This window comes from Hippopotamus amphibius, chromosome 5 (assembly GCF_030028045.1).
Source record: "Hippopotamus amphibius kiboko isolate mHipAmp2 chromosome 5, mHipAmp2.hap2, whole genome shotgun sequence".
NCBI classification, from domain to species: domain Eukaryota; kingdom Metazoa; phylum Chordata; class Mammalia; order Artiodactyla; family Hippopotamidae; genus Hippopotamus; species Hippopotamus amphibius.
Window position 1 is genome coordinate 31,452,195 of NC_080190.1, and position 23,239 is coordinate 31,475,433.

The 23,239-nt window shown below is 55.4% G+C and overlaps 1 protein-coding gene across 4 annotated transcripts; it reads left to right on the forward strand.

Annotated features, from left to right (window-relative positions):
• Positions 1-1,183: 1,183 nt before the first annotated feature.
• LOXL4 (lysyl oxidase like 4) lies at positions 1,184-21,120 on the forward strand. 4 transcript variants are annotated; one of them, XM_057735480.1, is made up of 15 exons: positions 1,184-1,292; positions 5,259-5,576; positions 6,135-6,313; positions 7,217-7,422; positions 8,884-8,922; positions 9,083-9,302; positions 10,167-10,350; positions 10,504-10,658; positions 11,388-11,555; positions 12,623-12,785; positions 15,015-15,258; positions 16,354-16,469; positions 17,138-17,274; positions 17,655-17,766; positions 19,847-21,120. In XM_057735480.1, the coding sequence occupies exons 2-15, from the start codon at positions 5,291-5,293 to the stop codon at positions 19,915-19,917; spliced, it is 2,280 nt and encodes a 759-aa protein (XP_057591463.1). In that variant the 5' UTR covers positions 1,184-1,292; positions 5,259-5,290; the 3' UTR covers positions 19,918-21,120. The 4 variants fall into 4 exon arrangements, with proteins under 4 accessions (XP_057591463.1, XP_057591462.1, XP_057591464.1 ...); XM_057735479.1 differs by lacking the exon at positions 1,184-1,292 and adding an exon at positions 1,314-1,329; XM_057735481.1 differs by lacking the exon at positions 1,184-1,292 and adding an exon at positions 1,314-1,329 and having other exon boundaries at positions 7,226-7,422.
• Positions 21,121-23,239: the final 2,119 nt, after the last annotated feature.

The window sequence follows — 23,239 nt, forward strand, 5'->3', positions numbered from 1 at the left end:
CTAGCACTCTAGCCCCCTGTCTAGCAAGTAGGAGAAAATCAATAAACATTTGCTGAATGAATGAACCTTTGGAAGACAGTCAGGCAAGGTGGGGGGAAGGGGGGAATCAGACTGTACTGATTTGGGCCTAGGGAGGAAGCCGGGAGGCTGAAACTCTGCCCATTTTACAGACGGGGGCACTGAGGCACTGGGAGGAACCAGGGCTGGGGGAAAGAAATTTGGAGGAAACGGGCTGGGACTCAGATGTCTGGGTGCGCAGCTAAGCTGACGGGACTCCCCTCTGTCAGCCTCTCCTACTTTTGTCTTATTCCACAGTCTTCCCCCACCCCACCCTCCTCACACACTCCCCCTCTAGGAGCCTGTCAAGGGCCAGGGCTGCCTCATTCAACTCTGTAAGCGGTGTAGTGGAGGCTCTAAGTTGTCGGTTACAGTTCACTACCTTGGGGAGCAAGTGGTGTCTCCTGGAGCTCAGTATTCCCAACTGTACGAGTGGCAGAGCAGCGGCCTCGCGCCCCCGCAGTACTTCCAGGGACCAGGACAATGGAGAGGACCGCCTGTTACTCCAAAAACAGCACACCTGCGCCATACCACCCCCGCCGCATCTGAACAGAGCCCCCTCGCCGCCCGGCCCGCCCCCGCAGAAGGGAGTCTGCGCTGCCCCAAGCACCCGAGCTGGTGGGACCCGGGCCCTAGGACAGCGAAGTGCTACCACGTGAGGAGCGCTGCGCAGCTTCGGGACCCACTGAATGTAATCCCCAGGTCAGCTCTGGGGGTGGCCGTACCAGCAAGTTCTGCAAAAGAGGAAGCTGCGCCACCGACGGGGACTCACTCACGAGGCCCCAGCGGCACTCGGGCAGACGCAGCCAGCTGGCGCCGAGCCGCGGTCCTTTCCCGGGAACTCCGGTCCTCCCACAGTCCCTCCTGCTGCAGCGCTCCAGGTCCCTCCACGGGAAAGAGCTGCCTCGACCCCCGCAACTTCGCGATCCCGGGACCTCCGGGCCAGCGGGCTGCGGGGGGCGGGGGGGGGGGCGGCTGCCCTGGGCCGTGTCCGGGGTGGGGGGGCGGAGGGGGGGCGCCGGGCCCTCGTAGGGGCGGACCGGGCGGGGCGCCGGCGGAGTCCAGGTCCGCCCGGGGGCGGGGCCTGCGGGCCTCCTCGGCGGCGGGCGGGGCGGGGCGGGGGGCACCCGCGGGCGGCAGCCGGATAAAAGGGCCCCAGGGTGCCCCAGGAGGCCCGTTAGCGCCGCTCGGCCGCGGAGTCCCGGCCCCAGACCCGCAACGTCGCGCTCCAGCTGGTGAGCCCCGGTCTGGCCCCGGTCTGGCCCCGGCCAGGTCTGTCTGTCGCTGTCCTGTCTGTCCGACTTCTGTCTCTCTGGGGATCTGCAAGTCTCTGAGGGTTCCTGAAGGCTGGGAATGGGAGGGACAGGGGTCCCATGGACAGTTAGCCTAGCCCTATAGTCGCTCACCACCCTGCTTCCAGTGGCAGTGACCAAGCTGGGCAGCTTGGCCCAAGGCCCGCTCAGGGTGGTGCATCGAGGCCTCGGGGTGCCTGCGTGTCTCGTCTGTGGACACGCTGCGTGTAGCACAACCATTTCTCTGGCCTTCTCTCCCCGGGGGAGCGGGGGAAGCAGGGGAATGGGCAGGTGGGTTCAGATGTCATTCTTGTGACTTAGGGGACAAAGAGGCAGGGTGGAGCTGGGCTCTCTGAGGAAACAGACCAAAACTGAGTGTGCTGGGGGTTGGGGTGGGGGGTGGGGAGATGGGGGGACAGAGATGGAGGGTGGACAGGGGGCTTCCACCTCTACGTGTCCTATGCCTGGACAGGTGGACGTTTGCTGGCACTGTGTCAGGTCACCACAATCAGTGGTCCCAGGGAGGGTATCAGGGCTGAGGGGGAAGCCCCACCCCCTCCCTGAAGAGCCGGGAGAAGAGGCTTCCAGTGATTCCCGGGGCTGGTTGCCACCAGGACTGCACCCCAGTGCTCTCTCCTGAACACCCTCGGGCACGTCCAGCCTCCCTAGTGGGGCCAAGTCAAGCCAGGTGCCAGGGTCCCCTGGAAGCACCTGGATCAGGTGCCTCTCTCCTTCAAGCAGGCAGGCTTCTGGATCTGTCACTTGGTGCCCTCAGCGCTGGCACTCAGCCCAGTGCCCTCACACCACGGCTGGGTCATAAATCAACCAGCAACAGAGTGGAATTTCATTCATCTCCCTGCCTCCCTCCTTCTTCCCCCTCCTGCCATGTCCGTCTCTCTCATGACTGGGAACCTGGCTCTGGAGCCAGACTGCCTGGGTTTAAATCCTGGCTGGGCAAGTTTCTTAGCTTCTCTGGGCCTCATCTTCTCACCTGTAAAGTGGAAATAAGTATTCAACAAATATTTTTAAATGAATAGTAATAATGATAACATTATTAATCTGCCCTCCTCCTCTGCCTTCCTTCTGCTCACTCTGTCCCTTTCTCCTTCACTTGGGAAAAGAACTGTCACTTTTGAGGCTGTTTCCTTCTCTAAGGGAGGCTTCTCAGCCTGGTCCTCTTCTCTGTGCTCAGTGCTGGGGGAACAGTTGTGGGAGACACTCCACTGGGAGACAGGAAGCAAAGACACCAAGTGCTGGGACGATGGGGGTCGGTGGGGGGGGGGTGGTTAATGGAGGGGGGGTAGCATTTGAGTTGGGTGTGGGAAGATGTGTTGGAATTTAACAATCTGAGATAGAGGGAAGGGATCTCCAAGTAGAAGGAACAGTGAGAACAAAGGCTTGGAGGCTGGGAATTGAAGGATGTGTTTGGGGAACGTGAGAAGAAAAGTGTGATGGGAGCGAAAACTACAGAAGGACCTGCAATGGGCAGGAAGGCTGGGGAGAAGCCTCTCCCTAAATATGACTCAGTTCCTGCTACCACCCATCCACATCCTGGGAGGTGTTCATGGAAGGGAGCTGGTCTAGCACCCAGGGTCCTTCAGAAGCCCACCCCTGTCCCCAGGGAGGCCCCTTGGGGTGGGAGGGAGCCTGCTGGCCCAGAACTGTCCGCAGCCTCTAATAAGACCTCCACAGTACTCTGGGGTAGCAGTCACAGCCACACGACAGACCTGCCCAGCCCACCTCCTGGCCCATCACAGCATATCACAGGTGGGGGGCCCCCAGGGCCACCTGCTCATTTTAGAGGTGTTGCACCTGAGTCTCAGAAAGAAGAAAGCATCTGACTCGAGTCACATAATCTGGTGACAGAGGGAGGAGCATCTTGACTCCTGCTGGTGGAGAGTGGGGTCATCGTTCAGGCCAGACCGGTTGTGGCCACTGGGTCCTAACAGCTAGAGGGTCCTTTGATCCTCTTTTGTCACCTGGGGAAGGTCCCTATCCACAGTGACTCAGTTTGTCTCAGTCCCTAGCTGTCCACCTCCTCCTTAGGGGTGCAGGGAGGAGGGAATGGGGACATCCCAAGCAGCGGGGAGCACTCGGCACATGGTGACAGTCAGCAGGGAGACCCCACAAGCCCCTGAGTGGGGAGGGACATGAAGGAAACAGTGCTTAAGTCTGGGAAGGAAGTGTCACAAAGAGGGTATCAGGTACTGGGGACTTGCTGTTGAGTTGGGCCCACGGCCTCCATTCCTTCTTTATCCGAAGAGGGGCTGGGACCAACCTAGACCAATGGTTCTATAGTAGTTATTTCAGTTGCTGTTAGTAATAGCTATCAATTGAGAGCTTGCTCCTCTAAGGGTTTAACATGTGTTCATTCATTTACTCTTCACAAGGATCCTACCCCCATTTTAGAGGGCGAAATTGTGGCATTGAGAAACTAATTCACTTGCCCAAGACCACCCACCCATAAACCAACTGGTGGAAGCAGGATGTGAACTCAGGCAGCCTGACTCCCAGTCTGTATGCTTAAGCATGGTGCTCTGTCACCTCACATCCATGTATCTGCAGATATTTACAGGGTGCCACCTACCTACCTGGCACTATTCTGGGCACTGGGGACACAATACAAAGTTCCCAGACTTTCTCCATCCACTCTTCTGGGCCGGCCTCAGCTCCCCATCAGCAGTAGAGCTGGCCGTGGAGGAGCTTCAGCACTGGTGGCTGCAGACACTCTGACAGCTCTAACCAGGGATGACTGTCCTCTGTGTTCTTCCCAGCCCTGCTCCTAGGACCAAGGCTGCTAATGTATGAAGGGGAGGGGACAGGACAGGACCAGCCCCCAACTCATACCCTATAAGAACCTAAAGAGCATCTAATGATGGCCTCCTGGAGATGGGAGCCTTCTCCCATGTATGGTCACTGCCTAAGACCCTCCATGGCCCCTCACTTCCTACAGGATGAAGGGCAAACCCACCACATGGTGTACAAGACCCTTGATCATCTGGTCCCAGCTTGTCCCTCCACCTCAGTCCCCTCCAAGCCCCCAATACTGCAGTACAAGGTTAAGAAAGGGCACTCCCTTCTCTTACACAAACTCACCTCTTTCCCTCTTCCTTCCTTTCCTCATCCTGTACTCTCTACCTGGAATTTCCCTTTCCCTCCGAAGAGAACTCTTATTCATCTGACAAGGCTCTGGTTAAGTGTCCCTTCTCTGAAAGCCTTCCCTGATTCCTCATCTCTGAGCTTCATGAGGGCAGAGAGTAGTGTTTGATGTGTTCACTTCTGTGTCCCAGCACCTGGCCTAATAATTGGCCTGAGCAAATATTCCAGAAACATTTGTTGAATCAATGTATGAATCATGCACGTTGGTGGACCTAGAGGTGGAGCTTGCTGTGTGGCTCAAGCAAGTCACTTAAACTCTCTAGGACCTGATTCCTTATTTCTAGAGTCAGGAGGTTAAACCAAATACCCTTTATCTCCTCCAGCTCAGACAATCTAGCCCCTGGGCTCCCCATGACTCAAAGGGTAGCCCCCTCTTTCTACATATAAGACCACATCAAAAACAGCTACCACTTACCATATGGTAGGCTCATGATAAGCACTTTACATACAGTGTTTCATTCAGCACTCACAACAACACTAGGAGATAAGGATTACTGCCCCCACTTTACAGATGAGGAGACTTGAGACTCAAGAAGGCTAAACTTAAACTTCCTCACGGTTACATGGCTAAGAAATGGTGGGTTTGAACCAGATGGACTAACCTCAGAGCCCAGAGTCAATGGATGCCACCACACAGTTTCTCTCTCTCTATCTCTGAGGGACCCATGCTATCCTTTGTCTCTGCCAGCAGAAGAGGACTGGGGTCAGGGATATAGGTGGTGATCATTGTCATGTTTGCTCATTCCCCAGGTGCCTTGACCCCAGCTGCCCTTGAAGTCACCATGATAATGTGGTCCCCACCAGCCGCCTTGCCCCTGCTGCTGCTGCTCCTGCTGCTGGGCCAGGCCCCTCCCAGTCGGCTACAGTCACTGAGCACCGTGAAGCTAAGACTGGTGGGCCCAGGGAGCAGCCCGGAGGAGGGCCGCCTGGAGGTGCTGCACCAGGGCCAGTGGGGCACCGTGTGTGATGACAACTTCGCGCTTCAGGAGGCCACAGTGGCCTGCCGCCAGCTGGGCTTTGAGGCTGCCTTGACCTGGGCCCACAGTGCCAAGTATGGCCCAGGGGAGGGTGAGTACCCTGCAGGATGACAAGGAGATGGTAGCGGGCTTCTCTCAGGGGCTGGGCTCCCTGAGCCTCCAACAGAACATACCACGTTCCTAAGTCCTTTAATACCCAGCTCAAATGACCGCCTCCATGAAGTGTTTCCTGAGTGCTCCAGCTGCAAATGATCTGTCCTGCCCTCCCATTCTCACTTGCAGTGAGGCCACCACCTTCATCACCATCACTACCACTCAACTCTAAGTTCCTTGAATATAGCAATCACACACAGTAGGTACTCAGCAATTGCTGTTGAGTGGATGACTAGATAGATGAATGAGGGAACAGGTAGATCTAATTACTAGACCTACCTAGCATTTTCCAAAAGCAGGTTCTATGGAACCTGATGCCAAGCCAAGGCAGTAGGCAGGGTTGTAGATACCAAGCTCCCAGGAGAACCAACTCCTCTCCCCACCTCCATTTCCTACTCAGGCTTTGGAAGAGGAAAGTTGATGACTGTGGGGTCTTATCCAGGAGGTAGAGCCCATGACTTGCCTCTCTGAGCATCACTCATCCCCTCCCCCACAGGACCCATCTGGCTGGACAATGTACGCTGTGTGGGCACAGAGAGCTCCCTGGACCAGTGCAGTTCTAATGGCTGGGGCGTCAGTGACTGCAGCCACTCGGAGGATGTTGGGGTGGTGTGCCGCCCCCAGCGCCAGCGTGGCTACCTTTCTGAGAGGGTTTCCAATGCCCTTGGGCCCCAGGTGAGGAGGCTGTTCAGGCTCTGGCCTGAGCTGAAGAGGGGGTCACGGGACAGAGGGCCTCCAGATGATGAGCCTGGAAGAGGAGGGAGGGGAAAGGGAGCAGAGTGCGGGCTGGGCAGCATCCCCGGGGCCCTGACGTCTGCTTGTGGCCTGGAGCAGGTGCGTGGATAGAGGGCCCCAGCTTAAGGCAGGGTGGGCGGGGAATCAGAGGCTGGGCCTGCCAGGAATCACTGAAGCTGCTCCCCATGAGGGAGGCAGCAGGGGGCTAGGGGGTTGCCTCACCCACAAGGCCCGGCCACAATTGCTGTCTCTTCCTGGCACAAACAACCCCGAGCTAAAAACAGCCCAAGCCAAACAACAGGAGCAGCCAGGGCAGGTCTCTGACTCTTACCCTCTGCTACCAGGCAGCCTCAGCCTGAGGACAGCTGGCCCTGGCCCACTGAATGTGGCAGGCCTGACAGTGGGCTCTGCACTGGTCTGAGTCATCCAGGGCTAGGGCAGGGGTCTCATGGGCCAAAGGATCCTGCTGGTGGTCTCAAGTAGTTGGTCTGTGTCCATCCTCCACCCTCCCCAGGGTGGCATGAAGAAGCCCCCCCCCCCCATGCCAGGCGGAAGCCTCCCAAACTCCAAGGGCTCACATCCTGATCCCAGGGAGGGTGCGGACCTCCAGCTCTCTCTGGAGTTGAGGAAAGGACCCTAAGTAACCCATGCATCTGCCTCATACTCACTATGTACGGCAAATGCCCCCCCATCTCTGGGCCCCCATTCCCTGGCCCCTCCAACGAGGGTGCTGGGTGGGGTGATCTCTAAGTGCTCTGAGCCCCAGCTTTCCCACATGAAGACATGCAACGGGTTCAGCGGGGGCAGGAATCCGGGGGCCCACAGTGACCACACATCCTGCAGGGCCAGCAGCTGGAGGAGGTGCGGCTCAAGCCCATCCTTGCCAGTGCTAAGCGGCAGAGCCCGGTGACCGAGGGAGCCGTGGAAGTGAAGTACGATGGCCACTGGCGGCAGGTGTGTGACCAGGGCTGGACCAGGAACAACAGCAGGGTGGTGTGCGGGATGCTGGGCTTCCCCAGCGAGGCACCTGTCATCAGCCACTACTACAGGTAGGACGGTGGAGGGCCATGCCGGAGGCGGGGATGTGGGGCAGTGACTGTGTGTGTGTGGGGGGTGGGGGGGGAGGTGGTGAGAGTGTGTGTGTGTGTGTGTGTGTGTGTGTGTGTGTGAGACATGTGGGACCTTGCAGGCTGCAGTGAGATTGGCAGGAGTCTGTGTCTATGGGAGGACATTCAGTGGGTGTTGGGATTGCGAGGGAAGCAGGCCTAACCAAGGAATGTGCCCAGGTTTCCTGGCTAACAGACCCCTCAGAATAATTAAGAGTGAGGATGAACTTCGAGACCCTGGGAAATTCCTAGAAACAGTCAGAAAGTAAACATCGTACTTGCCAATCAGATAAAAAGAATTGACTATAATACAGAATAATCCCAAAATGAAATGTAAATAAATGTAAAATTGTGTCCCTAATTAAAAAATTAAACCTATGTAGTGAGGTAAAGATACAGTGCTGCACAAGTACAGATGGCCTGGGTTCTGGTCTAAGCTCTGCCGATAACCAGCTGCGGGGCCTTTGTAGGGCATCTGGGTCTCAATTACCCAATCCACAAGGAATTATCTGAACTTTGTTCCGGTGAATTTCCTCAATTCTGATCCAAGCCAGGCTCTGATTGGGTTGTGTGTAAGCCAGGCGTGGGGCGGGGCAGCATTTGGGAGAGGAGACATAAAACTCTTCTGTCAGAAACGTGACAGAACTGTCACAAGATTGCATCAGCCTGTAAATGATGACCAGTCACAGTTCTGCCAGCTCTGTCAGTAAAAACTTCGTATGTTTCTCATCAAGGGATAAATCTCCCACAAAACATCTGAGTCACTGACCCTTGCCCATCCCCAATCACTTTCAGTTGTTCTGTCCTGTATCACTGACTTAGATGACCCCGCGGTTTCCAAGGCCAGCCACGTGGCTCCGTCCTTGGGGTTGGCTGGGATCTGGGTCCCTGACTCCCTTCTGCCCAGTAATTGCACATCTAGGCCTGGCTGACTCTCCTACCACCCATGAGGAAGGCAGCCCTGATTATAGCCTGTGTCTCTGGGTGGGCAGCCCCCAGCAGAAAGGCTTTCATCTTCAACCTGTCCCCAGAGGACTTTCCCCAGGGCCCCTTTTCTCCAATTGCTCCCTGAAGGCTGCCCTTCATCTGGACGGGGGAAAAGGGCGAGCTTGGAGCTGCCTGCCCCGGGGCAGCCCAGTCCAGAAGAGACTCTGCTTTGGGCTTAGGCAAGGGACCTTGCTGGGCTTTGCTTTCCTTGCCTGTAACATGGAGATAGACCATCGTCATCTGTGGAGTGGCCATTCTCTCAGGGCGGTGGTGAAGCTCAGCATTGAGATAAGATTTGTGAACTAGTTTACAAACTGTGACGTCTAGTGCAAACTCCAGGACAACGGTGAGGAGCCAGGGTGACGGGGGCAGGACTTCTGCACCCACTCCACTCCCCACCCATCTGCTCCCATCCAGGAAAGTCTGGAATTCGAAGATGACGGATCCCAAGTCTAGGTAAGGAGCAGCACCCTCAGGGGAGGATGCTAAGGGGTGTGGCATGAAGGGCCTCCTTCCCGCCCCTCCGTTCTCCTCCCCTCCCCAGTGCCTTGGCTTCCCTGAGTCCTGAGCCCATCCCTCAACCTCTCCCCCACCCTCAGTCTCCTTTGTCTTCCAGACTGAAGAGCCTGACAAGGAAGAATTCCTTCTGGATCCACCGGGTTAACTGCCTGGGAACAGAGCCCCACATGGCCAACTGCCAGGTGCAGGTGGCACCAGCCCAGGGCAAGCTGCAGCCGGCCTGCCCGGGTGGCATGCACGCTGTGGTCAGCTGTGTGGCTGGCCCCCGCTTCCACCCTCCGAAGGCGAAGCCCGGGCGCAAGGAGTCCGGGGCAGAGGTGGGTCCCAAGGGGCCTGCACGCAGGCCGGGAGGCACAGGCCCCTCTCACAGGACCCTGCCCACGGGGAGGGACTGATGAGGAGGCAGGGGAGGAGGGGTGAACCACTCCTATCAAGGGGGCATCAGTTCAGACCAGGAGGAGGAGAGCAAATCACAGAACAGTGGAACTTTGGGATTTATGTAAAAGGGACATTTATAACCCCATCATAAATGGAAAGCTGACATCACTGGCCGTGAATAGACGGTAACCATAAAAACTGCAATTACATTGTAGCTACATCCCGTTGAAGGCTGAAGGTATTGAGCCTGAGCCTGGCTCTTTGTTATAAAAAGCAACGAGCAAGTGCTGGTGAGGCGGTGCAGACAGGGCAGCGCCACCTGGGATGGCCTCCTCCTTGATGAAATCAGAAGGATGGGAGAGAATTAGAACAGAAATGACTCCCCCATTGTGCGTTTCACTACACATGTCCCTGCGGGTCTCTAAAATCATTTCACAGATCTGTTGGGGAAGCGTTGCTCTAGGTTCAGCCCCAAAGGACAAAGCAGCAGGGAGGCTGGGGGAGAGGAAGGGACTTACCTGGTGATTAGGCAGCAAGCTGTGAAGACCAGGGACCCCAACTCCTAAGGCTCTTTTGTTAGGGCTGGAATTTGTTTTCACAGTTATTACTGTGGCGGTTCCTTGTCACTGAAGAAGGGGGACGTCGAGAAAAGCCGCTTATTCAAGGCAATGGCTGCAGAAGTTGGAGCTGGGACTGGAACTCTGGTCCTTGGCTCTACGCGGCTTGAAGGGGCTCTGGCGGGGGTGCAGCCCCTTCCCCGCCTCCTCCTCGGCCCTCCCTGAAGCCTGGGTTTCTCCCCGCAGGAGACGAGGGTGCGCCTGCGCGCGGGGGCCCAGGTGGGCGAGGGCCGGGTGGAGGTGCTCCGGAACCGCCAGTGGGGCACGGTCTGTGACCACGGGTGGAACCTCATCTCCGCCAGCGTCGTGTGTCGTCAGCTCGGCTTCGGTTCTGCCCGGGAGGCCCTCTTCGGGGCCCAGCTGGGCCAAGGTGAGTGAGGAGGCCTGGGGCGGGGTGGGAGGGCCTGGGTGTGCTGCTGGTCCCTGCCCGGGTGGCCCTGGTTCTCCCCTCCTGCAGGGGGGAGGCCGCAGCTGTGGGGCAGCGAAGGAGCCCCCCCACGGCCTCTCTCCCCACCTCCTGCAGCGCTGGGGCCCATCCACCTGAGTGAGGTGCGCTGCAGGGGATACGAGCGGACCCTCAGTGACTGCCCCTCCCTGGAGGGGTCCCAGAGTGGTTGCCAGCATGCCAATGACGCTGCCGTGAGATGCAACGTCCCTGATGTGGGCTTCCAGGACCAGGTGAGCTCGGGTCCGGGCAGCCCTGAGATAACCTGGGACACTGCACGCAGCCAGTGGGGAGGGGTTCACGAGAGGCGGCCAGTGCTCTGGGACCTCTCCTCTGTGAGCCTCCCCTGGCCTGGCCTGCTTCCCCTCAGGGCCAGGTTCTAGCCTTCGGAGATGTCAGAATATCAATGGGACTCTTCAGGTCACTGGGCTCTCCCAGCCCACCCTCTCAGGTCCCCTGTGAAGTTGGGAGAAGGCGCCTAGGGCAGAGGGCCACAGGTGTCAGTGCTGGCGAGTGGCACTGGGAGGCTGCATGGGGTGGTCAGGGTTCAGGTGTCACGCTAACAAGGACTGGGGGCCAGTCTCTCGTGTCTCTGACCTTGATTCCCTTCTGTAAGATGGGGTCAACTGTCTCACAGGTCCTTGTGAATGGGACGACAGATATGAAAGCCCTTGGCAATAGGCAAGCTGTCATCAATGGTAGGATTTCAGGTAGCAGGAGGGCAAGTGCCAGAATGGGAGCCCCAGGGGCAGGCGCTCTGAGTCAGGTTTCTCAAGCGGGCAGGGACATTAGAGACTATCTGATAAAATGTCCTCACTTTACCAGGGAGACTAACCCAGAGGAGGGGAGTGTGGTGTCCAGGGCTGCACGGCGAGCTGGCCTGGGCACGTCTCCAGGCCCGCAGCCCTGGGCTCTCCCCTCCTGAGGCGGCCCCGCTCCTCACACACCCTTGACCATTGCAGGTGCGCTTGGCCGGCGGGCGCAGCGCCGAGGAGGGGGTGGTGGAGGTGCAGGTGGAGGTGAACGGGGTCCAGCGCTGGGGGACTGTGTGCAGCGACCACTGGGGCCTCAACGAAGCCATGGTGGCCTGCCGACAGCTGGGCCTGGGCTTTGCCAGCCATGCCATCCAGGTAGGTCCCTGCCGTGCTCCTGAACGTCCCGTGCTACAGCGGCTGACCCTTCATTCATTCAACAATTAATTATGAGTGAAACTCTGCACCAGTATAGTGCTGGCTGCTGGGATACTGTGGTGAACAAGACACAGTTCCTGCCTCCCGGAGCAGTCAGTCGCCCCATACAGTCAAGAGAGGGAGGCAGTCATTCGTAAACGTTCACACCACAGGCACGTAATTATGTCTGTAGGAAAGATGAGTAGACGTGAGCCAGACGAGGTGGGGGAGGAGTAAAGCGCCCTTGTGGAGATCTTGTGGCTGGAGAACACTTGACTCTGTTGAGGAAGTCAGGGCCCGCATGGAGTGCGGCAGTCTGGGGTGAGTGGTGTGAAGTGTGAGGGTGGAGGAGGAGGTGGGGGCAAGACCATCTGAAGCCTGCAGTGCAGATGTTTAGAAGGTTTCTTCCTTGGTGTTTTCGCACACAGTTGGGGTGGAGATGAACATTAACACAGAGAGGCACACTACTGCAGCAGCCCAGCTGAGAATGGTGCTGGCGTGCACTGGGCTAGGGGCAGTCCTGGGGCGAACAGATGGATAGATTCAAAAGATATCAAGGAAACAAAGTCCAGAGGCCTGGGGCATGGCTGCGATGGAGAAACCTCTTCAAGTTCGCCCGCACTGGCCTGTCTGGCAATACTGGGCACACTTCACCCTGGAGAACTGGGCTCAGCCCTGAGCTCAACCGACCATCTAGGGTTTGAGAAGAACAGCTGGGGCAAAGGGACAGGCCTGGGTGGACAGGAAGGGAACAGGACCAGCCTCTTCAAACAGCTGAGGGCTGCCGTCTGGGAGCGTGATGGGAACAGGGCCAGCGGGGGAAGCCATAGCTGTGGATTTTTGCCTCAATACGTGGAAGACATTTCTAATACCAGAGGGGTCCAGAGTGGCATCACTAAAGATTTTCAGGCCAAGGCTGGGCACAGCCCGGTGCGGGTGGTCTGACGGGGTCCAAGCCTCAGGTGGGAGTCGGGTGACTCTAAAAGCATGTCTCAGCCCTGACTGGGTGATGCTGGCTGTTTTCTTAGGACACCTGGTACTGGCAGGGGACACCGGGGGCCAGAGAAGTGGTGATGAGCGGGGTGCACTGCTCGGGCACAGAGCTGGCCCTGCAGCAGTGTCAAAGGCACGGGCCAGTGCACTGCTCCCACGGCGTAGGGCGCTTCTCAGCCGGAGTCTCCTGCACAGACAGTGAGTAGCAGGAGGGGCCAGGGCTCCCCCAGTTTGGCAAGCCTGTACCTCTCCTCCTCAGGGAGGGCCTCGAGTGCTGGTCCCGGCTCCAAGGCCCTCGGGGTTGGGGAGTGGCAGGAGGGCCGGACACTGGGCACCAGCTCTGCTATTTACCACGTGCGGCCAAATCACCTGCCGCATGGGGACGCAAACCCTGCCCTGCCCATCTCATGGCGTTACCATGAGAATCAAAACAGAGAATACACGAAAACGTAAGGATGCACAACAGTGTTTTTCAATTTTCATGTAATGACCAATAGTTTAAAAGAAGAAAAAAAAATAGGATAAAAAACAGCAGAATGTTGTTACATTTAGTAAGGGTAGTGTTTTTCTCTTGAAATTATGTATGTGTGTGCTAGGTCACAACATAAAATATATTTCTTACTGCAGTTTGTGGTAAGAAAAGAGTCTGAAATGTGTTGTAGAGGGTATAGAACTGTGAGGACGCATGGGGCTACAGTGAGCTGTGGGATTTACCCACAAGGCTTTAAGTCAAGACCATTTTGAGGCATTGGTCTGCCCCCACCCCCAGATTCTTGGAGTAGCAGCATTGATTTGACATCTGCCAACCAGGTCTGGGCCAAGAACTACATCCAGTCCAAAGGCTGCAGGCTGCCACCGACCCAAGTCACCACTTGACCTTCTTCCCAGCCAGGCTTCAAGGCCCAGACATCCTTAACCTCTGTCAGCCAGCTTTAGGACTTCCTCTCTGACCGCACACAGGGGAAGAATGCCAGCCCTTACAGCACAGCCTGCCCCGCAAGGTGATGGGGCTTCCGAGTGGGCCTCCAGCAGTAGGGCTCCCAGCACGCTGGGGCCTGCTCCCCACTCCCTCCCCCCCTGGGAACCTGCACCCCTCTCTTCTACTGCCTGGAGCGGCAGCTCTCCTCCTGGAGGCACTCGATGCTTCACAGCGGCTGAGCACAGGCAGCCGGCCTGCCACCTCCGTGGTCGTCCCCAGTTTCCTCTGTGATTTTTCTCATTTCCTGCTTGCCTCTCCCCTCTCTTCTTCTCTCTGAAAGGACTCCTTTCCCTCAGGAATTCTAGGGTCCGTCAGTGGGCATACCCTGGCTCTCTCCAAAATATACCTCAGGACTTCCAGGAACATTCAGTGATGGTACGGACATCACCCAGCAAACCAGCTCCCCACCGGGCACCTGTCCCCTGAAATAAACCCCTGTTCCCGTCTCACCATCGTCCACGCAAGGCTCACCCATCTGATGGCTTTGCCTCAAATCTAAACTGTACCCCGGTTCTGCATGAACAAGTGTTGAGAATTGGCGATTTTCTCTCTGGGTGTTCCGTGGCAAAAGCTGTGGACCTCCACGTTTCCGTGCTGACACACGTGAGGGCCAGCAGTGGCAGCACGCCAGCTTCTGAGGAGGGTAGGAGCCCCTGGGACAGGAGGGGAATGGGAGAGGAGACACAGGCTCCAGCATGCTGGGATTTTATGCATCGGAATGTCCGCGATGCCTCAGAGGAGGATGCATAGGATGCCCTGGTGTGGACACCCCAGCAGCAATCAAGGTAGAACTGGAGGAAGCACAGCTTAGGAAATGTAGCAGAATGGACCAGAACAGCAGAACCCAGGAGCAGGCTCGGAGATCAACTCTTGCAGCTCTCCAGCCCTCTCCCTCTGCCCCTTACATCGCAGGAACTGAGGCCTAGAGGAAGAGCGTGCTAGGGTGACAAGCTAGGCCTCAGCCAAGCTTACTGAGGGGTTACATGAGCCCGGCCACAGAGGCACTTATGGGCTGAGACGCAGTCTACAAAAGAAATACTAGCCTACATCAGCTGCATGCTTATCACCACACCACGATCTAAGAACATCACAGGTCCATCACACTAATACTATCATTGTCCCCATCTTACAGGTGAGGAAAATGATAGACAAAAGGTCGCGCAAGTCGCAGAGCTAGTTTATGGTGTAGTCGGAAGTTAAGCCAAGAGAGGAACCCAGGCGGTCTGGCTCCAAAGCCAGCAAGCTTCACTGTGACACTAGCTGCCTCCCAGGTTAAAGCGATAGATCTTTCCTGTTATTAGAACTCACATCTCCTGACTCCTAAGCTGCCCTACTCTTCCAGGCCCTCCAAAAGAGCTTAGTCTGGAGGCGAGCCTGTCCTCTAGGCCAGAGAGCAAAATGGGCTGCCTTCCTAGCCTTCGGTCTCCAGCATGCCCTTTGTGTCCCAGGTGCTCCCGACCTCGTGATGAATGCCCAGCTAGTGCAGGAGACGGCCTACCTGGAGGACCGCCCGCTCAGCCAGCTGTACTGTGCCCACGAAGAGAACTGCCTCTCCCAGTCAGCTGACCGCATGGACTGGCCCTACGGACACCGGCGCCTCTTGCGCTTCTCCTCGCAGATCCACAACCTGGGCCGGGCTGACTTTCGTCCCAAGACGGGCCGCCACAGCTGGATTTGGCACCAGTGCCACAGGTTAGTGCCTGCTCAGGCCTCGGCTCTAGGGGGAAAAAAGCAGGGTCTGGGGCCAAACCAGTCTGGTCTTTCCCGGGCAAGCCTCCCTGGAAGGGGTGTGTGCTCTGGGAAAGAGCTTTCCTTCCCAGACGCCTTACTGGCCTTGCCTCCAGGAGGCAGTGAGGAATCCCAGGAACATCAAGCAGCCCTCCCCATCACTCTCTTGCCTGCCCCGGACGTACTCGTGTCCATCTCCCACGGCCAGCAGAGCTGGGCTCTGTTAGAATGATATTGGACAATTTTTTTCTGTTGGGCCTGAGGCCTTGTCTTTAAAAGCCAGGTGAAGTGGGGACTCCTAGAAACCTGGAGACCGAGAATAGCCATCCCATCCAGGATGCTGGCTCTGCAGAAAAAGCTTGTTGGTTTCCACAGCAGCAAAGCGAGGCCCCCAAGGAAGAGTGCGAAGGCTGCTGGCACTGGAAGGAGACAATGAGCGTTCTTCCCTGTCAGGAGCCTCCAGCCCAGACAGAAGGACGGACGATGTCTGTGACAGAGGCGGAATGGAAAAGGGTGTTTTCTTACTTCAGGACACAGCTGTGGGTGGGGAAAGCTGAGAGGAACGGGCAGTGACTTTGGGACCTGGCTTTGCTGAGATGATAAGCACCTTTCCCTGTAGCAGGAAGAGAGTTGTCATTAGAGCTGGACTGGAAACAATGGTAGCAATTTGGGCCCAGGCTGGCAGGGCACAGAGTAAGCATCCCTCCTCACTCAGCAGCTCTGCTCCTGGGCTGGTCCCTGGACGTGCCCCTTCCTTCCACCCGCAGGGTTCAGGCCTTGTAGCCAGGCACAGTCTCCTGGAGCTTTCACCTCTCTTCGCCTGTGTGAGACCCTAGGTGGGGGGGTAGCTGTGACTTGCTGCCTGGCAGGGGTGCCAGGAAAGTAGGCCGTGGGTCACACTAACCCTGGGTTTGGGAGGGAGAAGGGCACTGCTCTGCTATCATAACACTCCTCCTCTCTGGGTAACGATGGGGCCTAGGGCCTCGGTCTTCCCTGCCAACTCCTCCGTGAGGACCCTCTCCTGTTGCTGCCAGGCTGACAGCTCTGCCCCTTCTGCAGGCACTACCACAGCATTGAGGTCTTCACCCACTATGACCTACTCACTCTCAATGGCTCCAAGGTGGCTGAGGGGCACAAGGCCAGCTTCTGTCTAGAGGACACAAATTGCCCCACAGGTACGTGGTATCCTGTTGGCATATCCTCCTTACACTCCTCTGCCCCTTTGGGGTCAGGATCCCCTCTGCCCTGCTCAGCAGCCTCGGGCACCCGGAGCCTCGGGCCTGGCAGCGGTCAGCACGCAAGGCAATTCCAGAAGTGGAATTTCTTACCTTCTCTACTCCCTCCGTATTCCCAACCTACTGTGTGCCACGTTTAAAATGCTTAATGCTTTCTTTTTTGGGTAATAGTTGCAGGCGTGTTTCGCCCTCACCCCTGTGAGGGCACGGACTGTCTGATTCCTATTTGCACACCCACAGTTCCTAGCCCTTCAGAATGGCGTGGTGAAACACTGGCCCTTCTCAGGGTTGGAGGAACAAATGAATTAGCACAGTAGGGCTGGAGTCTTCCAACCACATTTCCTAGGCCAACAGGAATTTCTGCTAGAACATCCAAAGAAATAATCTCTGTCGCTGCTGGGCTTTGCTACAGTGCTGGATTCCTGTTTAGTAGGAATTCTGGCTGGGACAGGCAGGATATTTAGCTGAAGCTCAGGTTCCTCGTCTGACTGTGTTCAACTAGCAAGGCTGGTGTGAGGATTAAATGATAAAGGATGTGAAAGACCTAGCAGGTGCTGGCTTCCGGGCACCTGTTCAGGGCCTCATAACTGTCAGTACCTCCCTTACAGGAATGCAGAGGCGCTACGCGTGTGCTAACTTTGGGGAACAGGGAGTGACCGTCGGCTGCTGGGACACCTACCGACATGACATTGATTGCCAATGGGTGGATATCACAGACGTGGGCCCTGGGGATTATATCTTCCAGGTAAGGGGGCTTGGGGATTCCCCGCAGGAACTCCATTTCTTCCAGATGTTCTAAAAGCTCCCTGAGGTCACGTGAAGATGGAGAGCTTCATAAATAGGACCTCTGACAGGTCTGGCACTTGAAGTAGCTACGCTATACGGGAAGGATCAGGATCCAGGACCTAGGTTTGAGTCCTGGTTCAATGAATAATGGGCAAGTCATAGCTTAGTCCCCATCTGTAAAATAAGGACCTTAATGCCTACTTCCTGGGGGTGATTGTAGGGATTAATGAAAAATACGAGCACACTTTACAAGACTACATGAAATGTAAAGGATTATCACAGCCACTGTCAACTCAGAAGCCAAATCACCTGTTTTCAGCTGACCCTCTCTCACTCCAGGTGGTTGTGAACCCCAAGTTCGAGGTGGCAGAGTCAGATTTCTCAAACAACATGATGCGGTGCCGCTGCAAGTATGATGGCCAACGGGTCTGGCTGCACAACTGCCACACAGGTAACTGCGGGCCACCGTGAGACCAGCCCCACGTGGGCTCGGGGAGCTGGGAGACCCTCAGTGTCCCTGTGTGTGACTTCAGTGTGTGTGTACAAGGCTGGGGATGGGACAGAGATGAATTTCCTTTGACAGCTTCATAGAGGGTAGATTTCTGGAACAAGCTGCATCAGGCTCACCCAATAACTCTATGTCCCTCTTTGTCCTTAAGGTCGTTTGGATTGTAAACTCAGTCCCCCATCTGTCCTGGAATCTTCCCTGTTACTTTAGGCCACGTCAGGATTTCCCTTTTCCAGTCTGTTATTTTCCCCCGTCCTTTCATAAGGTCTTAGTTGCCTCCATCCCAGGCTCACTGCCTCACAGGCAGACGTAGAAGTCCCCCAGATCTGTGTTGCTACCTCCAGCCCTGATCACTGCTTCCAGGAAAGGGACCATGGAGAACAGGGCTCAGGACACTTGCAGGATTGGTAGCTTCAGACGAAGAAGCAACGATCCAGTGGGGGGGGGGGGGGTGCAGATTAAGGAGGTGGTTGCCCCACTTGCCTGTAAAGAAAGGCAGCAGTTCCTCTATCTTCAAGTTTAAAATGCTTGTATTTGCTGTGGGGTGTGTGCATTCACCCCCACACTTTGCAATAGGGGTGGAGCAGGCTTGTTCGTTTAATCAACAAGCATTTATTGAGACCTACCTCTGTGTTGAGCACTGCCAGCCACTAGGGACACAAATAGGAGTAAAATGGGGAGCTAGGGGTCACGTAGGGTAAGCAGACATGCAAATGGACAACCCCAGCCCTACTGAGAACCCCAAGCCGCTGCGAACTACAGCTGAGCATGCAGAGTGCTCTCTGAGCAACAGCCTGGAGGCCAGCCAAGGTTTCCCAGAGGAAGGGACATTTGAGGTGGTTTCAAAGGAGAGGCAGAAGTCAGAGCCGCCAGGAGCAGGAGGAAGAGCAGGATGTGGCTTCAGAAGGCTTCACTGGGCACCAAATCCAGCTCCGTCACCGTCTAGCTTTAAGACCATGAGGAAATCTCCACCTCAGAAGTCTTCTCTTTTGTAAAATAGGGCTGTGTACTCAAACCCACTAGAGTTCTTTGCAGGGAGGGTTACGATGGTTCCTGTTAAGAGAATGGGCTTTATCCTGTGGGCTTCTGGGAACCATGAACCAATTTCACTCAAGGAGGCAAGAAGATCCGATTTATATTTTCAGAAGATAACTCTGGCAACAGATGGAAGACAGTGAGAAGAGGAAAAAGGGTTTGACAACTGTGTGACTGAGTAGATTCTGCTGCCATTAAGTGAGACAGGACCGTGAGGGAAATCAGGAGTTGGAACCCGAGGCTGCCGGCGTGGAGGCAGAGGCTGGGGCAGGCTGCGAGGGGCCAGGGCAGCGAGCAAGGAGAGAAGCACCGCGCAGCTCTGACCCCCCCAGGGCCCCTGCAGGAAACAAGAGGGCGCGCCCACTCAGGTGGGAGCATGAGGTTATTTAACGCGAGGACTATACAGAGGTGTGAGTAGGACAAAGGAGATGAGGGGTGTTGAGACATCCAGGGATGAGCAAGAACGTCACCCCTTTGGGCTAGAAGGGGCAAAGCGTGTCCTGGAGCCAGGTGAACGCTAGCACTGAGGAGCAGCAAGCAGCTGGCGGGGCCGGAGGCGCAGGAGACCATCCCTGCAGGAACGGGGGAGGAAATACCCCAGCCTCTCTCCTTCCATCCTCTAATCCCTTGCTGTTGCTTCCCACTGACCTGAATCAACCAGAAACCAGAAGATGAGGGAGCCAGGGTGAGGCAGTGTGTAGGGGTCAGGTCTCTAGGGCATGAGGAGGGGTAGAGGAGGAACCGGGGGAGGGGGCAAGCGAGAGTAACTGGCACAGCCCGTCCCACTCAACGGCCCATCCTTCCCCATGGCCCTGCAACTACACATCTGCTGGCATCTGTTTCCATACAACGGATTGCTGTTAGTGCCCATGACTAACCTGATGGAAAGGCGGAGCTGGGCAGGATGTCTTGGTGTTTGTGAAGTTGTCAGGGAGGGGATGAGACTCTGGTCAGGTCGGCTGCTTACCTGTTTTCCTTCGGCCCACAGGGGACGCATACCGAGCTAACACGGAGCTCTCCCAGGAGCAGGAGCAGCGACTCAGGAACAACCTCATCTGAAGCCCTCACCACACACTCCCAGCTGCTGCCCGTACACCAGATACCTCAGCTTATTGGAGCCATGCCCTTCACAGAGCCCTAACTCTGAGGGTAAGGGGCCAGTGCCAAGGGGCACCAAGAACCTGCTCAGGAAGCCTCTTGACGGCAAGATCACCAAACCAGGACAGCACTGCTCCCTCAGGATGGTTCTGGGCCTGTCCCCTGAGGACCTTTGGTCTCTGGGCTACGGCCTTCAGGCTTTGTTCAGCTGAGCTCTTTTTCCATAAGGAGACCCAGTCCTTCCTGGATTTTGCCCCAGGGCTCCTGGTTCTGTCAGTTCCTTATGAATGGACTATGGCCCGGTGCCCCATCTAAATGGTGCTTTGCAAACGTCTTGGAGGAGGAGTGAAATACACAGGAGGAGAGGTCAGCGCTCTGCTAGGAGCTCTGCGCAACACAACTTGTATCCCAGTCACCAGTGGCAGAGAAGCTGGTGAATTCAGTCCCCTGCTCGATCTCGATCTGTCCCCATTTACAACTCAGCTGTCACACTAAGAGTCTGTTCTTCAGTGCCCTTAACTTTATCCTACTGCACACATGCGTGTTTCTAATACCCCTGCAAGCTTAGGCCTCTGGCATCCCCTTATCTCCTGATGGGCCAAAACCACCGTTACTGAGTGCTTGAGACGGGGCAAGATTCACAGAAGTGGCCCGATACAGCTTTCCTGCAGAGCAGCAAGAGAAGGCCAAACAGAAAGACGGCTGGGGTGATATGGACCATAGATGCTGCCAGGGCCACTGCCAAGGGAAAAATACTTGCCATAAACCCAGCCGGCACGATCACTGTGCATCTCAGGATGGGCCTACATGTCAGGTCCCCTGAGTTTCTGGAGTGAATTTTGCATTGCACAAAGTTTTGCAGCAGAAAGAACAGTGGCCAAACAGGCCACTCATCTCTGCAGGACAAAAAAGACAGATCTGGTAGAGTGGAGGACAGAAGACTATGGAGAAGTCAGAAGGGGGAACATGTAATTTAGTTGAGTAAACCTAGGAAAGGCCACCACCCCTGCCTGATGTGGCTGTGATATGCCCTTGCTCAGGTGGGAAGAAATCCCCTGGTCTTCTTGACATGATTCTTAATCCTGTCTCCACTTAGACACACTTGAGAGATGATCCTTACAGGTCGGACGCCCTAATGCCAATAAAGGTTGCTCACTATGGACTGCGACAAAGACAAGACTGGCTGTGATTCTTTGCAGCTGCCAGCACCCTACTCCACCCCTTTTCACTCCTGGTGACCTGGTTACTAAGATGTTGGGGCACACATACTACTCACAGCAGCCCTGCCACATGTCTGCTTCCCAGTTCCCTCCCTAGGCTCTGTGCTGAACCGTGGGTTGGAGAGGTTAAGGGATGAAAAGTAGGAGGAAAGAAGGAAAAGTCCAGAGATGGTAAACTTTTACAAGGCCAGAGGGAATGGTGGTAGATGGGGCAGAATTACACTAGTTCTCCCATCCCCACACGAGAGCTGCCCCTCTTTAGGAAGTGAAAAGGGACCCGCTCCGGGGTATCCTCTGTGATTACAAAGAAGTGCTTTCTTCCTTCTTCTCCTCTACCTTCCCTCCTCTCCTTCGTCAGGCAGAGGGAGTATTATGCTTCGGTATGGCAGTTTAGGTAAACGAGGGAAGGACTGATTTCCTGTCCGCTCCGGCAAACATCTCCCAAACAGTAACAACATTATACTCGCACATGCAGCTAATGGTCTGTGAAAGAATGTGTAGCTGGTGGGGGAGCATGTGGTGACTGATGACTAGATTCAGGCAGGGAGGTTCCCCGCAGCTTCTGGCGGGATCCAGTTTCCAAGAAGGCCAGAAAAAGCAGGCCAGGCAGCCAGCCACCGGCTCTGGTCTCAGACGTGCTGCCCACATCACACATTCGATAGGTGCAGCCAGTTCTAATTCTTGGAAAAAGCTATACAAGGGTTGCGCTGTTACACCTGAGTTGAAAGGGAAGGACATGGGAAGATGTGGCTGGCATGACTTGTAACTAGATGAGGAATGTTAACAGAAAACCAACCACCAAATTCCAGACAGAACCAAAAATGTCCGATTTTCACCTCGGCATTCTTCAGTCTCAGAGAAACTGAAGTACTAGGAACCTCAGCTTACCATTCAGATGCCTAATTTATTTCTATTCCACAAAGACTTCCACTCCATGAGGAGTATATTGGAACTCAAGGGGAATGTGTCTTTCTACTATAAATTCCAGGTCATACTGGGATTCAGAAGTTCAACATATAGGAAGCAACATACACACACAGCAGAGTGCGCTAGCTGTCTTCTCCAATATCTACCAAAGGAGCCAGTGGCAGCTACAGAGGGCTCGCCAGTTAGCTCAGTGTGCAAAGGCATAGATATGAACAAGGATTTGGTTCCTGTCTGAACAAGCTCAAGTAGTCCTTTCTGGGCCAGGGCAGGTCCTCTTACCTCCAGCCAGTATATATCGATTCCAGTTACAGGAAAAATACAACTAAAAAGCGCATTCTCTACTAATGGCAGAAGCAGAAACACTCCATAGCTTTCAGTATTGGCTAAAAAAATCCTTTTTCTGGATCTACTTATAAGGATAAATCTGAAAGTTAGAAGTGGCTGGCTGTTATCTGAAAAAAAGTGTAAGTTACTAGACACCAAGTACACAGCATTAGAATGAGGACAAAAGTAACTTCTTGAAATTGTGAGTACTACAAGAAAACTGGGTAATAAACATGGGACTATATGTTACCATTAACAACACCCTTAGAAGCCAAAATGCTGCCAGAAAGGGGAAGCACCCTCAAAAGCAAGTGATAGGAACAATCACTTTTTTACTGCCCAAGGCCATTCTCAGCCTTGAAGAATCAACACAGAGCAAAGGTATACCTCAGAGGTATACTGTTCAGTATGAAACCTGGCTAGTTTCCTGCATTTCCTTTCAAATGCAGCCACAGTGTTCAAACAGATTTGCCTCTGTTCTATGAAGACAGAGAGCACAAGCTGTACAGCCCACAGCCAAAGAGAGGGGCCCTGGCCTAAGTAGTACCAGGGCAGAGGGTCAAGAGAAGGACTTAATGACTCCTCCAAACTTGGAATGGAGGTATTGAACGTGAACAAGGGACAGTTTCAGAACAGAGCACGGATGAGAAAAACAATGCTGAGGAACTAAGCGGGCTCTAAGACCGGAGCAGCAGCAGGGATCAAGACCCAAGGCCAGTGAAATTTGAGGAACGTTTGGACAGAGCCCCACTCCACCACCATTATTATTGTCATGGGCACTAAATCATACAAAAATGAGGCTGCTGCCCTCA

Excerpts from the sequence above, each read along its gene's own strand:
- LOXL4 (XM_057735480.1), top strand. The coding sequence starts at position 5,291 with ATGATAATGTGGTCCCCACCAGCCGCCTTGCCCCTGCTGCTGCTGCTC. Across the intron at positions 12,786-15,014 it reads CGGAGTCTCCTGCACAGACA|GTGCTCCCGACCTCGTGATG; the intron begins GTGAGTAGCAGG and ends TTTGTGTCCCAG. Across the intron at positions 16,470-17,137 it reads GGACACAAATTGCCCCACAG|GAATGCAGAGGCGCTACGCG; the intron begins GTACGTGGTATC and ends CCTCCCTTACAG.